Below are 18,957 nucleotides of genomic sequence, written 5' to 3' on the forward strand. Positions count from 1 at the left end.
TTATACCAAATCTTAAGAGAGTAGCTTATGCTGAGCTTTGGAACAATTATTAATCTCATACTCAATGTAGAATAATTAACAAATTTTAATGTGGTAAACATAATGATTTTTCCATTGAGTTATTCCAAACACTACTAATCTCACCTCAGTATAGCTGACTAGTTGGTTTAAGTAATGGAGTCTGAGATGATGGGAAAGGGAAGAAGTGAGAAAGAAGGGCAATTTGTGCACACAGACATCCTCCTTTATCTCACAACTATATGGCTTGAAATTCATGTGGCAAATGCGATGTTTCCTATAATTACTGCGTGACAAGGGAAGGCCACAGATGAAGTTAATACCTCGTAACCATTGAAGAGCTTAGTAATACTCAGAAAGAAAGAAAGTTTCACAATGTGGAATTAATGAAAGAAATGAAGAACAAACTAATAATAGCAACCGCAAGATGATGAGTGCCATTTTTGAGTTATTTGTAAGCGTCAAGAGCGAAGAAGATGAGACTGGAGTTAGAAAGCAAGTATACAGGTGGGTGATTGCTTAAGCACGATGATAATACATAAAGCTGTGAAATTGTGTTTTGTTTATGGGATCTGAAAAATCCATACCTGTAAGGAAGTGAAGATGATGATTTGGAAGTCAAAAGTAGGGTACTTGGAAGTGGACCCCACATTTACCTTATCCTACAACTTTCAATTTTAATTTTTACCCCTCATTCTAACCTACATACGCACAAACCAAAAGAGACGCAATACGACCGTTGCCTTTCCGCCCTCTCTCCATACATAGTAAGTCCTCAAAATTCAAATTTCAAAATTTCAAAATACTAAAACCCCATAAAGCCAAAACCTCCCCCACCTTTCTCCTCCCCTGCTATGTTCCTCGGACTTGGAGCTTCCCATTACTCACACACACTTCTCTTCTTCTCCACTTCACTGTCCGAACCTTCTTTTCAAACAAAACAAAACAAAACAAAACAAGCCCCGCTCCTTCTTCCACATTTCATGTTCGTTTTTTCGACAATGCAGCTGACGAACTTGTCGTGAACTCTTGCTTTTGTTGGCTGTTTCTCCACAGGGAGGGATCACTCTCTGTGTGTGCTTTTTTTTTTTTTTGTTCAAGCTTCATATATATAATATAGAATGAAGGAGGATAACCCATCTGAAAGCAGAGGGGGGAAACCATCTAGGTTTGCTGATCAGAATCACAATCCCAATCCCAATCCCAAGTCTCTAAATCACAATGCCAAAGGAACTACTGGGAATGCTTCCAAATTCAGGGCTGCTTCTTCCTGGGGTTCTAACATTGTCAAAGGTTTCTCCACCGACAAGAGAACTAAAACCACTCTCCAACCCAAGAAGCCACCTCCACTTGCTACTTCGGATTTCGCAAATCACAAGGACAAGCTCCCTCCTTCCCAGTCTCGCATCAAGCGTTCGCTCATTGGGGATTCACCCTGCTCTCCAAATCCTGCTCAAGTTCATCCACACTCTTATCAGACCCACCGCAGACAGTCTTCTCGGGACTTGTTCGTCGAGCTCGATCAACTCAGAACTTTGCTCAACGAATCTAAGCACAGGGAATTCGAACTTCAGAATGAACTTACAGAACTTAAGCGGAATACTAGAAATTATGAACTGGAAAGGGAACTCGAGGAAAAGAAAGCCGAATTAGACGCTCTTACTCAGAAACTGAATCTATTGGAAGAAGATAGAAGATCCCTGTCCCAGCAATTGGTAGCTTCATCCTCAATTTCTGAGAAGCAAGAAGAGTCCCAGACCGCACCTCTAAACATAGAAGTGGAAGTTGTTGAGTTGAGACGCTTGAACAAGGAACTCCAGCTTCAGAAGAGGAATCTCGCTTGCAGGCTTTCTTCTGTGGAATCCGAGCTGGCTTGTGTAGCAAAAAGTTCCGAGGTAACACTTGGTCATTTGTTAGGATCTTTGTGTTTCACTATATACCACTACCCAACATGCTTATGCTTGTGTGTTTGTTTTGTTACTACTAGAGTGAAGGTGTGGCAAAAATCAAAGCAGAGGCATCTTTGCTGAGACAAACAAATGAAGATTTGTGCAAGCAAGTGGAAGGTCTGCAGATGAGCAGATTAAACGAGGTTGAGGAGCTTGCATACCTTAGGTGGGTCAATTCCTGTTTAAGGAACGAGCTTCGCAATTCCTGCCCCTCCGCCAGTTCTAACAGCCCATCCAGCCCTCAGACAATTGACAGGACAAGTGAAGCTGTTGGTTCATTATCCAGCCAGAAGGAGCACATGGTGGATTGCAACAGTGCAAAGAGAATAAATCTAATTAAAAAGTTGAAGAAATGGCCTATTACTGATGAGGAATTGTCTAATTTAGATTGCTCAGATAACATTCCTGTAGAGAAAAATTGGGTTGATACAGAGGAAGGAAGAAGCCCCAGAAGAAGACACTCCATTAGTGGAGCCAAGTGCTGGGGCGAAGAATTGGAGCCAAACAAGAGGAGGCAATCTGATGGGTTTATATGTGCAAAAGAGATGGATAAAGAAGCAGATCCTCTTTCCTCTCAGACTAACAGGAGTTTTGCCTCCTTAGATGTGGAGAAACGAGCCTTGCGTGTACCCAATCCCCCTCCGAGGCCTTCTTGCTCAATTTCTAATGAACCCAAAGATGAAAACACAGCTCAAGTCCCACCACCTCTGCCACCTCCTCCTCCGCCCCCTCCTCTTCCAAAGTTCGCTGTGAGGAGCGCCACGGGGATGGTGCAACGAGCTCCACAAGTTGTTGAATTCTACCATTCACTTATGAAAAGAGATTCAAGAAGAGATTCATCCCATGGAGCCATATGCAATGTTCCAGATGTTTCAAATGTCCGGAGCAGCATGATTGGAGAGATTGAGAATCGATCATCTCATTTGCTTGCCGTAAGTTCTCACTCATATAATTCATCTTCCATTCTTCTCATTTGGTGCTTGCCGTAAATAACGTTTCATACTTGTGCAGATAAAGGCAGATATTGAGACCCAGGGAGAGTTTGTAAATTCACTGATAAGAGAGGTCAACAATGCGGTTTACTTGAACATTGAAGATGTTGTGGCATTCGTGAAGTGGCTTGATGATGAACTTTGCTTTCTGGTATTCTCTCTTAACTTTGGTACACTTGATTTAAACAAAACATTATAGGAAGAATTTGAAAGAATGCATGCTGTAATATTGTGGAAGGTGGACGAAAGGGCAGTTCTGAAGCACTTCGATTGGCCAGAGAGAAAGGCGGACACATTGCGAGAAGCAGCCTTTGGGTACAGAGATCTAAAGAAATTGGAATGTGAAATCTCAGGCTACAAAGATGATCCCAGATTGCCTTGTGACATTGCTCTGAAAAAAATGGTTTCTTTATCAGAAAAGTAAGGACCTAAAGCTTCCCATATCTGAATTTGGTTGTTTTCCTTGACCTCAATTATGCTAAACAACGTGTTAATGCCAATCAGAATGGAACGTAGTATTTACAATCTTCTCCGGATGAGAGAATCATTGATGAGGCATTGCAAAGAATTCCAAATTCCCACAGATTGGATGCTCGACAACGGGATCATAAGCAAGGTAAAACTTCATGAAATATCTTCATAAGTCTGTAAGAAAAGAAGAAGATGTCATGTTATTGGTAGATCATTTATTAATAACAACCATAGTCTATTTGAACGATGGGTTCAAGAACACAGAAGTTGGATAATTCTTAAAAACAACCAAAATTGAACTCTTATGTTGTAGATAAAGTTGGGTTCGGTGAAGTTGGCAAAGATGTACATGAAGAGAGTGGCTATGGAACTTCAGTCAAAGGCTTCATCAGAGAAAGATCCCGCAATGGATTACATGCTTCTTCAAGGAGTAAGATTTGCGTTCAGAATTCATCAGGTAGCGATTAATTAATCATTTTTGTTCAGGAAAACAAAAAGAGATTGTTGCTGATTGTGTTTTGCCTTTTCCCGGCCACAGTTTGCAGGAGGGTTGGATGCTGATACAATGCATGCATTTGAGGATCTTCGAAACTTGGCCAACCTTCTGAACAAAAAGTGAAAGTTACAGGACAAATGGAAATCAATTAGCTTTGGTTTACTAACTCGGTAAGCAGCTAGAGCTAGCATGCTGGCAAAATACATTCATCAGGTCAAGTGCCATGGGTGCTGCTGGCCTTTTTTTTTTTTCTCTTAATGGGAAAGCTTTGCTCTAAACCCAATCAGGTCTTAAAGCGAACTACATTTTTGTCCTCTGCCATCCTTCCTCCTCCTCTCTTAATGACAAGCTCCTCCGAAGCAGGCAAACTGTCAGAAGGAGGAAGATAGTTTTATTACATAGTTATGTAAATCGAATGTTAAATTGGGATCAAATTCTCTTATTGAATGGAATGTTTTCTCAGGTTAGCCTTGATTTCTGAGTTTGTAAGTAAGATTGGCATGTTTGGAAGAATAATAAACAGGTTTCTAGTTTCTATTAAAGGAATGTTTCCAAAGGATGATTTGAAATCACAAAATCAAGATAGATGATCTTCACACCTTCAAGTGTTCTAAAAATAAAGTCACTCATTCAGGAAACAAATTAAAATAACCTCTAAACAAGTATAGAAGACACATCTTTTCTTGAAAAGATGAACACTGTCTAACCCGAAAGATCATAAAACGAAGCAAATTTTGAAAAAAAAGAAAGAAAATTGAGCGNGGGGGGGGGGGGGGTGGATTTGGATGATTGATGAAATCTAAAGCAGTGAGGAAAAGGGGAATGTGAAAGGACTGGAAGATTTGACATACGGAAAAGACCTAACATTGCCTGTATTTACCCCATCTTGGGCGCCAAACTACGGAAGAGGCAGACAAAAACCAGCCATTCTGCCATAAACAATTAAGAAAAAGAGAGAGAGAAGTCTGCACTCCACCACCCTTTTCTGTTTCTTTCTAGTTCTACGCCCATCCCCCCACCTCCTTACAACCAACATTTTTTTGAACAAGCTCATATTGGATTGGGTGCACATGATTTGGTCATTTCTGAGGCTGTTGCCGACGAAAAGACCAATATCTGGTGTACTATATAGTACCCCCCCCTGAGTGTCAACATAATAAATATGTGCGACTACATTGCATGTGTTCCAAGTTCTTACTCAATTCATCTTCATCCTTTCCCTTTACAGACACCAATTGTTCTTCAAGGACTATGATTACTACTACTTCTTCCACGCATCACAGAATGAGAATATCACATGCATTATCATTCGTTCACGTTGATTGAAACAAAAATTAGGGCGTGGGAAATGAAAATTAGAGGGGAAATTGTGTTGGTTGATTTGGAAACACGAAATGAACAGAAAAGTGAGTTAGAAATTGAAGTGATTTGACCTGTTATTGGGGATTTTACGCGAAATTTTGGAGCCATTCCCATCGCATCCATCTATCACGGAAAGCTTAGTAGTCACATCCACTACCACATCCCCACGGCACCCCAAATTTTGGTTTCCTTCTTCAATCTCACCGCCGAAACAATGGTGCTTTAATTGATAATTTCTCCATCTCCAACGCCTCTTTCCCGTCTGCTTCTTCTGCTTGCCTTTTCTGGAATTCCTCTTACAATATCTCATCAATGAAATAACAATAACAAAATAGAAAGATTTAGATTAATTTTTTATAATTTAGAGATCTATTTTTACGGAAAAGAAAGAAAGAAAGAAAAAAAGGAAACGGAAATGACGTTTCGAAGCGATATTCAAAGTGTCATCGCTTGCTTACTTGACGTGGCTGTGTTTCCATAGGCCCTTCCTGTCCCCCTCTCTCTCTCTCTCTCTCTCTCTCTCTCTCTCTCTCTCTCCTCTCCAACTTCCCTCCCTTATTTGTTCTTTATATATTCTTCACCTCCTCCACTTCCTAACTTAATTACTTCTTCTCAAATATGGCTGCCCTTAACCGCTCTCCGCGTCTTCACAGTTATTATTGACTCGCTACTCAGAGATCGATCATGTTGGCTATGGAATCCGCCTCCGCCGTCAACAGTTATACCTCCGCCTCTACTACCACCACCTCCACCTCCGACAACCACCACCACCTCCACTATCCTCTCTTGGAGCCTGCACCACCATCCCCACCGCCACCTGCACTCAGCAGGTACTTCGATTAAACAATCTTCTTATTTTTCTCATTATGTTCTGGTATTTCAACTCGAAGCATGAAAATGTTCCAGTTGTAACCGTACGTGACGCAGGTACGAGTCACAGAAGCGACGTGACTGGAACACGTTCGGGCAGTACCTAAAGAACCACCGCCCTCCACTCACACTATCCCGCTGCAGCGGCGCTCATATTCTCGAGTTCCTCCGCTACCTGGACCAGTTCGGTAAGACCAAAGTCCACACCTCCTGCTGCCCCTTCTTCGGACACCCACAACCTCCTGCCCCCTGCCCATGCCCCCTCCGCCAGGCCTGGGGCAGCCTCGATGCTCTCATCGGCCGCCTCCGCGCCGCCTTCGAGGAGAACGGCGGCCACCCCGAGACCAACCCCTTCGGCACCCGAGCCGTCAGGCTCTATTTAAGGGAAGTGAGAGACTCGCAGGCCAAGGCCAGAGGGATTGCTTACGAGAAGAAGAAGCGTAAGAAATCCGCCATGGCTCCACTGAAGAAGCACCAACGACATGCCCCCGACGAACCCACGGATCACTCCGCTTCCTAACTTCCAATCAACGGCTTAATCAATCTATTAATCACTTAATTTTCTGTAAGCCCTCGTAATTATAGTCAGTATTTTGTTTAATTACCCCTTCCCAACCTCTGTTTATATATTCAGACGATTTTTTTTTTTTTTTTAATGGATTTTAATATTTCGTGATAACTAAATCGAAAATAAAATTAAAATATTTATTAATATTGGTTCCCATCCCATTATTATAGATTGACAAATAAAATTCCACTTAGAGCAAGTTTCTCCCAAGTTATGTGTGTCACTTAAATTCTAGACATTTCTTCCTTACATCCACACGTATTAATTCAATTTCAACCCATATGTTATATTATATTATACTTCTTAATTATAACTTTTTTTTTTTTTATCCTATAGTTTGCGGTGGAGTATCTTCATATATTGCATTATTTTCTTCGTTTTAATTATTGCTTAATAGTGCTATATTTCCATCATTGCCCTCTCCTCTTATATTTAAATCTTATATCTCAATATATCAACTTTATATTAAAAACAATATATTAAAATTAGATGGATAAATGGCATTTGTTGTGAGGCTAAAAAAATTGGGGATTTGATTTGCACACAATCATTGCCTTACAGGAAAATAGACATTAATTGTCCAACCCCTTTATTATGCATTAAAATAAGTGCTCATCATATTCATGTCTCTTCTTACATTTATCAACTTCTTCATCATTATTCTATCTATTTAATTATTATTTTTCTTTTTTTAATATATAAAAACTTTACTTATTTAAACATGTCTCATCCAAGTATATTCTCGTAGAATCTTGTAGTAATAAATTTAGAATTATGATCGTATTTTATTTAATTTATCAATTTATTTTAAAAAATGTTAATTTGAGTAATTAAGGGATGATAAAATATAAAATTTGTTTAGATAAATGATTGTGAGGAATATTATTATATTTTTTAAAAAAACATGTAGTTAGTAGAAGAGACGGAGGTAGAGTGTAGTTGGTCAGATATGGTCCATTGGACAAAATAGAAGACCAGCTGGTCCTCCATTTAAGAAGCAAATCCAGGTGGGTTTCGAGATTTTATTTTTTTAATAATTACTGTCCATGCCTTATGTCCTCACCTTTTTATATTTATATATATATATATATATAAAAAAACACGTGGACCTCGATTTTACNATATGTTATATTATATTATACTTCTTAATTATAACTTTTTTTTTTTTTATCCTATAGTTTGCGGTGGAGTATCTTCATATATTGCATTATTTTCTTCGTTTTAATTATTGCTTAATAGTGCTATATTTCCATCATTGCCCTCTCCTCTTATATTTAAATCTTATATCTCAATATATCAACTTTATATTAAAAACAATATATTAAAATTAGATGGATAAATGGCATTTGTTGTGAGGCTAAAAAAATTGGGGATTTGATTTGCACACAATCATTGCCTTACAGGAAAATAGACATTAATTGTCCAACCCCTTTATTATGCATTAAAATAAGTGCTCATCATATTCATGTCTCTTCTTACATTTATCAACTTCTTCATCATTATTCTATCTATTTAATTATTATTTTTCTTTTTTTAATATATAAAAACTTTACTTATTTAAACATGTCTCATCCAAGTATATTCTCGTAGAATCTTGTAGTAATAAATTTAGAATTATGATCGTATTTTATTTAATTTATCAATTTATTTTAAAAAATGTTAATTTGAGTAATTAAGGGATGATAAAATATAAAATTTGTTTAGATAAATGATTGTGAGGAATATTATTATATTTTTTAAAAAAACATGTAGTTAGTAGAAGAGACGGAGGTAGAGTGTAGTTGGTCAGATATGGTCCATTGGACAAAATAGAAGACCAGCTGGTCCTCCATTTAAGAAGCAAATCCAGGTGGGTTTCGAGATTTTATTTTTTTAATAATTACTGTCCATGCCTTATGTCCTCACCTTTTTATATTTATATATATATATATATATAAAAAAACACGTGGACCTCGATTTTACACTTTTTAATTAATAATTCAATTCTCCATTCGACATTTAATGATCGTATTTTTGTTTGATGTGATCACATTATTTTGTCCTCACTCATGTACTTTCCAGAAATAATTTCAAGATGAGTCTAGATAGAAGTATTATTTTAAGATTTAAATTGTAAACGGTTATAAAAACTAAATATCATCGTCTTCCTTATTTGGGCCGGGTTCCTTGCCTGATGAAGCCCAATTATTAGGACAGATGGCCCAACTATAATTTGATTGACAACTTTGTAAATTACTGTAATACTTAATCATCTCGTGTTCTCCATCAATAAATAACAATACTCTATTACCGCCTATTAAAAAAAAAAAAAAAAAAATGGAATTTGACTTGATTATTTCAATTTTGCATAGCTTTACTGACGTCACCATGCAAGTTTTTATTGGTTGAGAGACGATTTAAGTTTAATTAATTAATAGTAATGTTAAGGTTTTAATTAAAAACACGACTTTAATGAGCACGGCAAATTGGATCCATTCTCAGTTTGATCCTTTCAAATACATATATCCCATACAATTTTTTTAATCTCTAAATAAAGAAAATAAAATTTCTTTAAACTTTTCAATTTTATTTTTAAATATAATTGATCGTTTATTTACTGACTTGAAATATATTATAAATATTTCAAATACATATTAAACACAAATTCAAACAGTTATTTACGTTAGAAGTCCATAAAACAAATAAACCCTATTTTTTGTTTTTATTTAATTTTCAAAACTTATCAATTTGGTTATATGGAAAAGTACGTTTATAGTTTAATTAAAAAAAAAAAAAAAAAAAAAAAAAAGGAAAAGAAAAGAAAACAATGGGCTGGGTCGGGCGAATCGCGGAGTCAGTGGGTCGAAAATGGAAGGCGGTTTGAAAAAGAGAAAGGGGAGACGGAAAACCGAGTCTAATCAACCGAACACGTGGGCGGTGGAGATTGGTAGACCCAATCATCTGCTGGCTGAGCCGGAGCCGACGTGGTCGCACGTAGCCGGCCACAATCTTTTGGTAAGGGGACACGTGTTGGTACGCTTTGATTATATCGTCAACGCTATTCAACTCCGTCGCGCCGGAAGCGGTTTCCGAAAGTGGACTTCAGCGGACAGCAGCTCCCTTGTCAACGTCACTGTGAGTTCCACCAAGTAGAGATTATTTTATCCGCAAATTCCATCGAGTTTGCTCCTAATCAATCGTGCCGCCCAATTGTTTGTAATTGCACAATTCACTCAACACTCATCAATTTGCTTTATCCGCACCTGAATTGACTACTCAATTTGTTATTCCCATTCCATTTCTTTTGGATTTTCTTTTTTTCTAATCTCCGTGGAGCAAGTGGATCACCTACTGCAACGAATACAGGCTTCAAAAGCACTTCTCGCACAGACAAACAGAGAGAGAAGAGACACCCAGGGTTAAGGCTCCGATCATCAACAGTGCTCCGTCTTCTTCCCCGAGGTTATTTTGTTTCCCTATTTTTGATTTGGGGACGCGATGGGGTGTACATAATTTTTGTTTTCTTTTTTGGATGATTCTTTATAGATTACGAGCAGTTATTGATTTAACGTATGGGCCTTCATCGGTATTGTTATGATTATTGCTCTTTTAATTCTGAAGAAACATAATTGATTGTGTTCTTCTTGTTGCTGCTAGTTGTTTCCCTGTTGCGCTTGGACGTTTTTATGTAATATGTATTTGCCGAAGCAGTATATGGTTAATCATGGCAGCTTGTGATCAAGACTCGAGAGAATTTGAATTTGAGGGATCTAGTTTTATAAGAAAATTTCATGAACATGCATCATAGAGCTATCTGGTTTGTAAGGATATAAGTTTTGGGAACGAGTAGGATTATCAGCGTCAAGAAATTTATACACTTAATCCGCATCCCTGCAATCCTTTGCGCGGAACTTTTTTTTATAGGTTGGCGAGTGCGGGAAGAATAATTTGGTGAACCTAAGTAAATTACCAGAATATAGTGATCATTTGGTGTTCTTGCACCTTCTACTGTTATAGGGATGGCTTCAGAATTCTCAATCTATTTCATATCATGAGACATTTGTATTCTTTTGTATTACACAGTTTCATCATTGGCAGATTTTTCTCTCTTTTTGCTATTTTATCCTTGTTCTTCATCAATATGAAATGATCCAATTATATCATGAAACAATAACCATTATTGTATTTCTTTATATAAGCAGGTGGAAAATAATAATGCCTGATCGTGACTGAAAGAGTTATTATGGATTCAGCAAGGAGTTGGTTTCAGAAGTTCCAATATAAAGAAAAGAAGGAGAGTGCAAGTGAGAATGAGGTTCAAGATGTACCTTCAAGTGCGACAAAACAGAAAGTGGAGGTTGCCAAGCAATATATCGAAAACCATTACAAATCTCAAATGAAGTCATTGCAAGATAGGAAGGAGAGGTATTTTTTTGTGTATACTTTTTTATGTTCAAATAGTCTGGTTACACTTGTTGGCTCTCCATGGGATCAAGCATAATACTTGGAATAAAATCTGTGAGGGGTCGTAGAATTCATATTTATGAATATATGCACTTTTATTGAAGTGATTATAATGTTTTTATCCTTTCATTGGATTATTTGGTTCCTTTCATACCAGATATAATATTGAAGTGATCTTACTCTTAATTTTGAACGAGTAGGAAATCATTAGAATAGGCAGTTGGTCGGTTCTAATATTACTAACGTATTTAACCCTGAAATTGAAGTAACGTTTATTCATTTATTTTTATTTTTTATGTTAATAGACATGTATAGCTATATTTTAACTGTACTCTTGCATTCGACAGACGTTGGGTGTTGGAGAGGAGGCTTGCTGATGCTGATGCTTCTGAGGAAGACCAAATAAACGTTCTTAAATATTTAGAACAGAAGGAGACCGAGTACATGCGTCTTCGTAGACATAAAATGGGTGTTGATGACTTTGAACTTTTGACAATTATAGGAAGGGGGGCATTTGGGGAGGTATGTTTCTAACAACTTTGCCATGTTACTATATGAACTTTTAAATCCCAACCAGTGTTTATTTCGCGTTCACTTTACACTTGTTTGTTTGTTGTCTAATTTTTTTTTTTTTTTTTTATATCTCGGTTCAATGATAATAGTACAAAAACATACATGTAGACTATTGAAAGTACGTATCTTTGCAAGGATATAGATACACGGGATCTTCTTATGATCATTTTTTTGAGGAGGTTCTTATAATAGTTATTCTTTCTATATCGTTTTGCAGGTTAGACTTTGTAGAGAAAAAGCCACAGGTCACGTGTATGCAATGAAGAAGCTTAAGAAGTCTGAGATGCTTCGCAGGGGACAGGTATTTCTGAAACCTTGGCCCTAAATTTTTTGATGATGGATTGACATCATTTCAAATATTTTAGTTGATGGTTATTCTTCCTAGAGATCACTAGTACAGAGCTTTTTGTAGCATCAACTTTAGTCATGTGATCATATGCTAAATGGTTAGAGAAAGTAGGGTTTGTTTCGGTTATTATTTTTCAGATCCTTTTGGAAAGAAAATAAAGTTAAAGGAATAGGAAGATGAAAATAATTCTCCTTTGGTTCTGCAGATATTTGACTCTTGTATTTTATTTTGTTTGTTGTAGGTGGAACATGTCAAAGCTGAAAGAAATCTTCTAGCAGAGGTTGACAGTGCCTACATTGTGAAGTTATACTGCTCCTTTCAGGATGAGGATTTTTTGTATCTTATAATGCAATATCTTCCTGGAGGTGATATGATGACTCTGTTAATGCGCAAGGACATTTTGACGGAGGATGAGGCTAGATTTTATGTTGGGGAAACAGTCCTTGCTATAGAGTCCATTCACAAGCATAATTACATTCACAGGTTTTATATCTTCTTCTTCTTCTTCTTCTTCTTTCAATAATCTTCCATAGCTTGCTCTTGTCATGGTTTTTGCTCAATCTTTATTTGATTCATAAAATAAACAATTGTCTTAACTAGCTTTCGTTGATGGCTAGTGATTGGTTTCACTTCCTTCTTGCATTTTTGTTCAGGAAGTGTTTGGAAAAAACATTTTGTGGTTTTACTATTTGTTAATCATGTTTGAATATGAATTTTCTTATAATAAAAAGATTAAGCGTTCCTTTCTTGGAAAAGCTGGCCAAGCAGCCACTGTTTCTACGACGCCTTTCTAGCAAAAGAGACTATTTGTGGTACATATTGGAAGATATGCGGTTGCATGAATTGGGCCACAGTCGCAACTGTCCATTTCTAGGATGTTGTATTTTTTATTTTTCATTTTTTCCCCTCACATTTTAAGATATGATTATCACATAGAATAGTTTAAATTCAAATTTCTGGTATCATTTTATCAGCACAAAAACCATGTTCTTCCCCTAGATTGTTTTCTTAAAATTCCCTGTTGGTTCATATTTACGCTTCTTATCTGCATCTCTTTTTTCTCATGAGTGTTTTTTTTAATTTTGTATTTCAGAATTTTTAGAAACTGTTACATTGAGTGCCATTTACAAATTTAAGTAATGTGAATTTTCTCTGCTTTTTAGAGACATCAAGCCTGATAATTTACTGCTTGATCGTTATGGGCACATTAAACTCTCAGATTTTGGGTTGTGTAAACCCTTGGAGTCTAGCAGTTTCCCTAATCTCACCGAGCAAGAAAATATAGTGGGGAACAATGTCAGATCTCCTGATAGTCAAAATAGTGTGTCGAAACGAACACAACAAGAGCAATTGTTACATTGGCAAAAGAACAGACGAACGTTGGTTTGTGCTCTCTCTCTCTCTCTCTCTCCCTCATAGTTCCATTTCCTTATATGTTGGGAAGTTGAATGTTTGATTTCTAATTCTATGTTATAAAATAAAATTTTGTTGGATGAAGGAAGATTCAAGAAACAATGCTTGACAAGATTTACCATTATTTTATCCTTGTGAAGCGTAATTGGGGGTTGACTATTTGTTCATGGCCAGAATTCTTATTCACAAACTGTGTGACATCTGAATTACATTTCTGGTTATTGCAGATTTTTGTGTCATTCCCTTTGAATATGACAGAATTTTCCTTGTGATATATATATATATATATATATATTTTATTACAGACATGAAGATGTTCAAAGTTGTTTGTTACAGTGCTTCTACGTCTTATAAATAGAATGGCAAAGACAAACACAATCAAAATTTATTGATCATGAGTTGATTTATTTTTCTTCCTGAACAGCAACTATATTTTCTTCTTTGCTCTTCTTTCGTTTTTTTTTTCTTGGTTAGATAAAGATTAAGTAACAGACCGATATATGGTGCATGGAAATTTAATATATATAATTCAACCATCTGGTGAGAATTCTAAATTGCCTGTTGAAATTTTTGTCCCTGACATTGCATTTTTTAGTTCCAACTCAAATTCAGGGCCCTACTTCCATCTTTATTTATTTTTAATTTAATTATCAGACATTCTTTCTTTGATCATTCAGATATTTTGGCGTCATAGCTTTCCATTTAGTCGTAAATCTAGAGATGAAATTCCAACTCTTGTTCAAATTATTTTAATTGATATTTACTTCTTTTTAGGTGGGGGCAATCTTACCCCAAGATCCTGTACCCTTAGTTGGCTATGGACGTATGATTGTTGAAAAATATAAGTAACAGCTTTAGCTTCCTGTCAACTTTCTCGTTAATTTTAATAGAAGAAAAGATATAACCCTTTTCTTTTTAATTTAAATCAATGTGTCCATTTCACATCCTTATGTATATACAGGTGTACATATTTTGTCGAACTTCTCTTTCTCCCTTCATATGTATGTGTTTATCTGTACATAAGTTTCCTAGTGATTTTATTATAATTTTCATTCTAATTATGTGTTGGTTTTAGGCTTATTCTGCTGTTGGAACGCCGGACTATATTGCACCAGAAGTGTTATTGAGGAAAGGATATGGAATTGAGTGCGACTGGTATGCTTGTTTCTTGTGTCTAACATCATTTCAATATGGTTCTTGATCAAATTGTAATAAGAAGTTTCTTTTAGGTGGTCCCTTGGTGCAATTATGTACGAAATGCTTGTGGGATTTCCACCTTTCTATTCTGATGATCCAATGTCTACTTGTAGAAAGGTATGAGCAATCAACACTTTGTGAACATAGGCAGTAGGCATATAGACCTCTCCTTAGCTCTCTTGATTAGGTAATGAAAATGGTTAAAATACATGTTTAAAATTCTATGGCATAATATTAGATCTTCAAGGTTACATATTTTGGCCTATGAAACGAATGATGGTACTGCTAACTTCTGATCTTAAGTATGATCATCAAACAAATGGTAAATGTATGTTGTGCAGATCATTAACTGGAGAACTCATTTGAGATTCCCAAAAGAAGCAAAACTTTCCTTTGAGGCCAAAGATCTTATTTGCAAACTTTTATGCAATGTTGAGCAAAGAATTGGAACCAAAGGAGCTATAGAAATTAAGGTTGGCATATAAGTTCCTTTATCCTTTTCAATTCATTTATTAAATTGATTATATGGCTCAACGAATGCTCCTTGTTAGGCGCATCCATGGTTTAAAGGGATACAATGGGATAAATTATATCAAATGGAAGCTGTTATCATCCCAGAGATCCATGATGAGTTAGACACTCGAAATTTTGAGAAGTATGAAGAGGTAAATATTATCATTTTCCGTATAGTGGCCAGTTATTGGTTACTTTGCTATCTGAATGAGGATGGCATTAATTTGTTACGGTAGTAAAAGAATTGATATCAAAACAGCTGTTATAGTGAATTTTTGTGTTATGCAGCTGGGTGTGCCAGGTCAAACTCCATCAAAGTCGGGTCCTTTGAGAAAGGCAAGTCTGTTTTTGTTTTTTCTTTGTTCTGGGAAGCCTTTAAATCTTCCATTCAGCTAATCACATAAGTGATCCGGTATGTTTGCTGACAGTTGTTCTTTCAATGTGTTGGAAAGTGAGAAAATCTTAAGATATTTAACCTCTTTAGTTGGCATGTCTCAAGTTTTTTTTTTTTTCTTTTTTTTTCCTTTTTTTTTTTTCCTTTTTTTTTTTTTTTCCGACCATCACTTGTTTTAAAAGATGATCGGAATTTATCTGATGAGGATTACCAGCATGGAAATGTGTTTCCATTGACATGTTAATACTTCCACAGATATCTTTGTGAATCAAAAAGTTTCAATATTACTATTATTATTATTATTATTTGAAATGTCATAGGATTGATGGAACGTCAAAAAAACACTTCTGCTAAGATTGGTAGAATGTTTTTAAGGACATCTTTGTAAAACGTTATATACAAAACTGTTACAAACAAGTAAAAACATGTCCAAACAACCATTAATTTTAAATGCCATATGATTGGTTAACCTGACAAGTGCTTGCAGTGGTACAGAATCTCAAAATTTTCAATGCAAGGACACAGATTTTCATGCTAAATTTTGTTGGTTTTCATTTTAATGCTTGCTCTAGAATATTTATATTGTTTATTCTTGAACTGTGGCTATGTGCATCTTACCGTCCCTGTTCCTTCTCCTATTATTATTATTTTTTTTTCTGTACCGACTGACACAAGCTTTTGTTGTTCAGCAGAAGCTTTCACCCAAGGATGTAAACTTTGTTGGCTATACGTACAAGAATTTTGAAATTGTCAACGAACACCACTTGTCTGGCATTAGTATGTATCTACTTATTTTCATTCAATCTAACAACTCAGTTCGAAATGAACATGGGGCAGTCCCAGTTAGTAGTATATCAATACGGTTAATATTCAAGTCCAAGTTTCGTTCTAGCATTATGATATGTATGGTTCTGTTAGTATGTTTTACATGAACCGTATTCCACCAGTTTCTTAAATTCCACGAACTTATAGTTGCTTCAATCTCTACTTGCAGCTGAGACGAGGAAAAAGCTTAACAAGACCAAGAGACCATCTGTTACAACTCTATTCGGTACACATTCACAAATTTTTTGATTCACATTGTTCGGTTCCATAACATATTCTTACCTTCTGGCCTCTCTGTTTGACTCTCTCCCCCCTTTCTTAGCCACAGCAGATTCTTCAGAGCAGCCTGTTCAAAGAAGTTTTCCTAATCATTTGCCAACCCATCTCGAAGTCTCGGAAAGCCCCGATCCATCACCTCGTTCAACTGGATCACTGCAACAACAGCAGAAGCGATGGGGAAAATGAAAGGTCAAGTCACAACTTGCCTCTTAGCTTAGCTCAAAGGGGAGGTGGTCTATGTTTTATACTACAGGAGGAAGGGGATCGGAAAAGTGTGATATTGTATAAAATGTTGTAGATTCTGTAATCTTTATTGACAATGATAGATTCCCACCCGGCTAGTTAGCCTTCTTGTGAGTTAGAAGTTTACAGAAAGTTAGGATTTTTTTCCCAACCCCTACGGCGGAAAAAGGTTTCCAAATGTTATTAGATGGCCATGAGTCTTCTGCTACTCACAGCCAGAATCCAGCAGAATTTAAGTTGATTCAGCTCAGGAAATCTGCATTTTCCTCCATCACTGATGTGTTTGAGAGGAGTGATTCAGTCATTTCTAAGTTGTGGTATTGGAATGAAGTATAGTATGTTGCTGAATTATAGCATCAAAACTTCAATGTGGTTATAGTGTATAAGGATTTAAGGACTAATTCAAATTCCAATTTCATTTCATGTATATTTTTAAAACATGGCATCACTTGTTTTTGACCAAGCTGTCATCTTCTCATATTCAAGTTTCTTAGCGGTGGCTCTGCCAACAACCTGCGCGGTTGGAAACCAATCGTTGAACGATCCCTGCGCGGTTGGAAACCAATCGTTGAACGATCAAAGTGGAATTTGGAAACAATCAATGAAATCATAGGATCAAATTTGTTTACTTTTAATTACTTCCTAACTACAACATTAAATTGGAACCGACGACAATAGTTGGTACTATGATCTTTTTTTGATGTCCAAGAATTGATAATGTCTTAAAGTTGAGTCAAAAGTTGCATCTTTTGACATGTGATAGAGGAGATAAAAAAGAAAAAGTGAGTACAAGAAATAAGAGTATGAGATTTGATGTACTCTTTTAAAAGAAAGGATAAGTAGGGTTTTACAATTTTGCAAAGACCTGTATTTATGGTTTCAATAAATGGACGACAAATGTTTAAGAAAAATTAAGAAACGAGCGAAAGTCGAAAGTAAATAAAACACTCACTCGTTTGCATTAATCCCTATACGAAGAAAAAAGCAAAAGAACAAAATATATATATAGCTTTTCCTTCCATGGTTTTCCCTCAAGGTTTTAAAACGCGCTTAGTCGAGAGAGATTTCCACACTCTTATAAGAAATATTTCGTTCTCCTTCTCAGCTAAGGTAGGATCTCACATATAGTCTTTTGTGCATCCCCAACAGAGTCAACCCAATGCCTTGTATAACTTGACACCAAAGTGTGGGTAGCAAGACAATTTTGATACTGAAGAAGATGAGAGGAAGAGAAGAAGATAGGTTAACATATAATCCCATCCGTTCCATATTAAATTAATGTCATATATTTTCCAATGAAAAATAATTGTATGGAAGATCATACACACTCACATCCTAATTAAAGCAGTTGCACAGAATGAAGAAGATATATATTTATTTTATTATATGGTTTTAGTTTAATGGAATGGGCCCCTACTTTCCACTTAAATTATTATATTTAATGTGTAGAAGTAGTAGCCCATGTAAGGACAAAATTCCTCCTCACTATTTTAATCATCAATGCAAACAAGGTGTGTTTAAACAAGGTGTGTCAGCGAGTCTCTGTGAAAGCCAAATGTGGGGTTTAAAGGCAGTTTTGTGGGAGGGTTTTGATTTGATGCTTCCTTGAATGACCAAATTTCATGATCCCCAACCCTTTTGATTTTGGATGGAGAATTAGGAAGGCGATTTGAGTGATATTGTGAGAGGAGGAGGAGGAGGAAGAAGAAGTTGTAGTTGTAGTTGTTATGGATGCAAATCACAAGATGTTGATCACCAACCCTTTTGTTCATCACAACAATCTTGGAAATTTTAAAGCAAAAAAGTAAAATGGGAGGGACCCCATATGCCCTAATTCATAATGGTGGAAAATGAGGTTGGGGGAGTTTAGGGTTTCCGTACACTGCATTGCATTATTGGTGGAGAAAGAGATCAGCACATAGGCCCAACCTTATGTCGATGAATTTGGGCTTTCCGTACACTGCATTGCATTATTGGTTGGTGGAGAAAGAGATCACCATAA

At 36.4% G+C, this 18,957-nt stretch overlaps 4 protein-coding genes across 9 annotated transcripts; 3 read left to right on the plus strand and 1 right to left on the minus strand.

Moving 5' to 3' along the window:
• Positions 1–549: 549 nt before the first annotated feature.
• LOC111804108 (protein CHUP1, chloroplastic-like) lies at positions 550–4,468 on the plus strand. 2 transcript variants are annotated; one of them, XM_023688804.1, is made up of 8 exons: positions 550–1,913; positions 2,006–2,899; positions 2,979–3,110; positions 3,198–3,379; positions 3,464–3,575; positions 3,744–3,887; positions 3,969–4,096; positions 4,214–4,468. In XM_023688804.1, exons 1-7 carry the CDS (start codon positions 1,140–1,142, stop codon positions 4,047–4,049), a joined length of 2,319 nt encoding a protein of 772 aa, XP_023544572.1. In that variant the 5' UTR covers positions 550–1,139; the 3' UTR covers positions 4,050–4,096; positions 4,214–4,468. The 2 variants fall into 2 exon arrangements, with proteins under 2 accessions (XP_023544572.1, XP_023544570.1); XM_023688802.1 differs by having other exon boundaries at positions 3,969–4,468.
• Positions 4,185–5,804, minus strand: LOC111804112. Of its 2 annotated transcripts, XR_002816464.1 has the most exons (3): positions 5,747–5,804; positions 5,360–5,593; positions 4,185–4,294 (listed from the first exon to the last, which is right to left on the minus strand). XR_002816464.1 is itself a non-coding variant. In XM_023688808.1 (2 exons), the coding sequence occupies exons 1-2, from the start codon at positions 5,596–5,598 to the stop codon at positions 4,210–4,212; spliced, it is 324 nt and encodes a 107-aa protein (XP_023544576.1). In that variant the 5' UTR covers positions 5,599–5,628; the 3' UTR covers positions 4,185–4,209. The 2 variants fall into 2 exon arrangements, 1 of the variants encoding a protein (XP_023544576.1); XM_023688808.1 differs by lacking the exon at positions 5,747–5,804 and having other exon boundaries at positions 5,360–5,628.
• On the plus strand, positions 5,800–6,809 carry LOC111804111 (protein LIGHT-DEPENDENT SHORT HYPOCOTYLS 4-like). Its single transcript, XM_023688807.1, has 2 exons — positions 5,800–6,118; positions 6,216–6,809. The coding sequence occupies exons 1-2, from the start codon at positions 5,973–5,975 to the stop codon at positions 6,676–6,678; spliced, it is 609 nt and encodes a 202-aa protein (XP_023544575.1). The 5' UTR covers positions 5,800–5,972; the 3' UTR covers positions 6,679–6,809.
• A 2,954-nt stretch (positions 6,810–9,763) lies between these two features.
• Positions 9,764–17,393, plus strand: LOC111804117 (serine/threonine-protein kinase tricorner-like). 4 transcript variants are annotated; one of them, XM_023688816.1, is made up of 14 exons: positions 9,764–10,167; positions 10,908–11,130; positions 11,517–11,691; positions 11,960–12,043; positions 12,333–12,574; positions 13,255–13,474; positions 14,580–14,659; positions 14,734–14,818; positions 15,043–15,174; positions 15,253–15,366; positions 15,503–15,550; positions 16,298–16,385; positions 16,603–16,659; positions 16,762–17,393. In XM_023688816.1, the coding sequence occupies exons 2-14, from the start codon at positions 10,949–10,951 to the stop codon at positions 16,896–16,898; spliced, it is 1,644 nt and encodes a 547-aa protein (XP_023544584.1). In that variant the 5' UTR covers positions 9,764–10,167; positions 10,908–10,948; the 3' UTR covers positions 16,899–17,393. The 4 variants fall into 4 exon arrangements, with proteins under 4 accessions (XP_023544584.1, XP_023544582.1, XP_023544581.1 ...); XM_023688814.1 differs by having other exon boundaries at positions 9,768–10,167; positions 10,905–11,130; positions 16,756–17,378; XM_023688813.1 differs by having other exon boundaries at positions 9,769–10,167; positions 16,756–17,378.
• The last annotated feature ends 1,564 nt before the right edge of the window (positions 17,394–18,957 follow it).

Source organism: Cucurbita pepo, chromosome LG10 (genome assembly GCF_002806865.2).
Source record: "Cucurbita pepo subsp. pepo cultivar mu-cu-16 chromosome LG10, ASM280686v2, whole genome shotgun sequence".
In the NCBI taxonomy this organism is placed as follows: domain Eukaryota; kingdom Viridiplantae; phylum Streptophyta; class Magnoliopsida; order Cucurbitales; family Cucurbitaceae; genus Cucurbita; species Cucurbita pepo.

Coding starts and splice junctions, on each gene's coding strand:
- LOC111804112 (XM_023688808.1), bottom strand. CDS start 5,598: ATGAGATATTGTAAGAGGAATTCCAGAAAAGGCAAGCAGAAGAAGCAG. Junction 4,295..5,359: donor CGTAAAATCCCCAATAACAG/GTCAAATCACTT, acceptor TCCTTCTGACAG/TTTGCCTGCTTCGGAGGAGC.
- LOC111804117 (XM_023688814.1), top strand. CDS start 10,949: ATGGATTCAGCAAGGAGTTGGTTTCAGAAGTTCCAATATAAAGAAAAG. Junction 11,131..11,516: donor TTGCAAGATAGGAAGGAGAG/GTATTTTTTTGT, acceptor TGCATTCGACAG/ACGTTGGGTGTTGGAGAGGA. Junction 14,819..15,042: donor CAATGTCTACTTGTAGAAAG/GTATGAGCAATC, acceptor TATGTTGTGCAG/ATCATTAACTGGAGAACTCA.
- LOC111804108 (XM_023688802.1), top strand. CDS start 1,140: ATGAAGGAGGATAACCCATCTGAAAGCAGAGGGGGGAAACCATCTAGG. Junction 2,900..2,978: donor GATCATCTCATTTGCTTGCC/GTAAGTTCTCAC, acceptor ATACTTGTGCAG/ATAAAGGCAGATATTGAGAC. Junction 3,380..3,463: donor ATGGTTTCTTTATCAGAAAA/GTAAGGACCTAA, acceptor AATGCCAATCAG/AATGGAACGTAGTATTTACA.
- LOC111804111 (XM_023688807.1), top strand. CDS start 5,973: ATGTTGGCTATGGAATCCGCCTCCGCCGTCAACAGTTATACCTCCGCC. Junction 6,119..6,215: donor CCGCCACCTGCACTCAGCAG/GTACTTCGATTA, acceptor TACGTGACGCAG/GTACGAGTCACAGAAGCGAC.